The sequence below is a fragment of the Lottia gigantea genome (assembly GCF_000327385.1).
Source record: "Lottia gigantea unplaced genomic scaffold LOTGIsca_59, whole genome shotgun sequence".
Taxonomy (NCBI): domain Eukaryota; kingdom Metazoa; phylum Mollusca; class Gastropoda; family Lottiidae; genus Lottia; species Lottia gigantea.
In genome coordinates this window covers 1,503,734-1,505,760 of record NW_008710013.1, presented here as the reverse complement: position 1 = coordinate 1,505,760, position 2,027 = coordinate 1,503,734, and the positions used below count along the sequence as shown (strand labels likewise).

Below are 2,027 nucleotides of genomic sequence, written 5' to 3'. Positions count from 1 at the left end.
CTATCTTACATACTCAATATCAGATATACCTTTCGTAAATACCTCAACATTAGAAATACCCATCTTAGATAACTCAACACCATGAATACCCATCTTAGATACCTCAACATCAGAAATATCTATCTTAGATACCTCAGTATCAGAAATCTCTATCTTAGATAACTCAATATCAGGAATAGCTATCTTAGATACCTCAACATCAGAAATATCTATCTTAGATATTTCAATATCAGGGATACCTATCTTACATAACTCAATAGCAGAAATACCTATCTTAGATAACTCGATATCAGGAATACCTATCTTACATAACTCAATATTGGGAATACCTATCTAAGGTTGTCTTTTATTTAAGTGGTGTGATCAACCAAAGTTCGGTTGCCAAATATATCCTGCAAAAAATGAACACCAACGATAGACATGGTAGATTTTTGTTATCCAGAGATTGGTCCTTGTTTTTGATAATTGGAAAAATATAGTAAATTATGGACTCCACTGATCAAGTGACTGGTATTGAGTAAAACTCTGATCTGCAAATATGAGACTACGAATATTAATAGTAATTGAAAATTGTTCTCCTTAAATGTAAATTATCTTGAAAAAGGGAAGGTTCATGTATATCATAAAGAAAGAATGTGTTTAAAAATGATAATTGAAACTAAAACGTTTAATAAGTGACACATGTGGAAGAAGTGAAACAAAATGTTTATGTTTTCCGCTCGGGCTTTGGCTGGTGCTTCGTCATTAAATGTGCAATCAGGGACATGTATTGATAACATCGGAGCGATATTACCCTTCTACTTTCAATAACACGAACTGTGGGCGCATATCACTGAAACCGGCTGTTTTTTTAAAACCCGAAGGTAATATGTACCTATGCTCTGAGATAGCTGATGACTTGATAACTGATGACTAAATTGTTTAAAAAAGTAAGTTTAACATGTCAGAGGTCTTACTGTGATTTTGTGATGTGATAGGGTAGATGAGGTGAGCTTGCAATTGTGGTTTTCTGTGACACAGCTTTTAGAGAGTTGGAAAATTACATGTCGTCATTTGCTTGATTACGTCGAACAAATATTGGCCGTGGGTTCTAATTTTGGCTGACGTGTGAATGTCTAAGATCCTAAGTTGTTAATGGTGTAAAAATGTTTTTTTGTGTCTTTCTTTCATTCGTTTCTAGGAAGCAAGGAGGGGTGCCCACTACGAATATGAATGTAAACTTTGTAAATTTAGCATAAGTATTAGATATTTGATATCAGTTGTATAAAACAATGCTACGAAGTAAGTAAATACAACAACCATATGAGGCACAGTGATATTTCTTGGCAACTCAACTATTGCACCATCACAAGTTCATGATGTTTTTAATGATTATGTCAAAACCAATTTCAATGTAAGCTTTTAAAAATTACATCCAATTAAAATACGAAACATAAAACAGTAAAAATAGAAATGAAGATTACCCGTGTGTTTTCTGATTCATAGCATACATTTCGACAACCTTTAACATCCTTGACACAGTTGGGGATCAGTATAAATGGGAAATGAAACACATTAAAGCTAGCATGTAATTATGATAGTAAACTTGTGAACACACACTTAGATTTTTAATGTACAGCTAAAGGTTGCAGAAGAAAATTTTCATTTTGTTCTGTTTTGCTTTGATTTTACTTTGTTTAAATTACACCAAATGAATTTCTCCAATTCCAATAACTGTTGAAAAGAAAGAAAGTTGAACATTTTACAACTTTTAACGACTTACGACCATTTTCATATCTCTTGGATGATTGTTGACAGTAGCCTTTAACAGCTCGGTGAATCCGCACTCAGGAACTCATCACGTCCTTGTCTTATTCAGTTACAATCAATTTCACATTTAAATACGATCGAAACACTTAACATTATCCAATTAACACGTCGTCAGGCGTTGTAGAAATCGTGTCAGTCCTTCACCTAGGCGAGTAGAACGTGACAACAAGGAGGAATTAATTATTTCGTTTAAACGAAATAACATCATTTTGTTATTT

The 2,027-nt window shown here is 33.2% G+C and overlaps 1 protein-coding gene across 1 annotated transcript; it reads right to left on the bottom strand.

Moving 5' to 3' along the window:
- On the bottom strand, nucleotides 1–330 carry LOTGIDRAFT_127922 (hypothetical protein; the record flags this gene model as incomplete). Its single annotated transcript, XM_009063686.1, has 1 exon — nucleotides 1–330. A coding segment is annotated over one exon (330 nt), but the record flags the coding sequence as incomplete, so codon positions are not given.
- Between the last annotated feature and the right edge of the window lie 1,697 nt (nucleotides 331–2,027).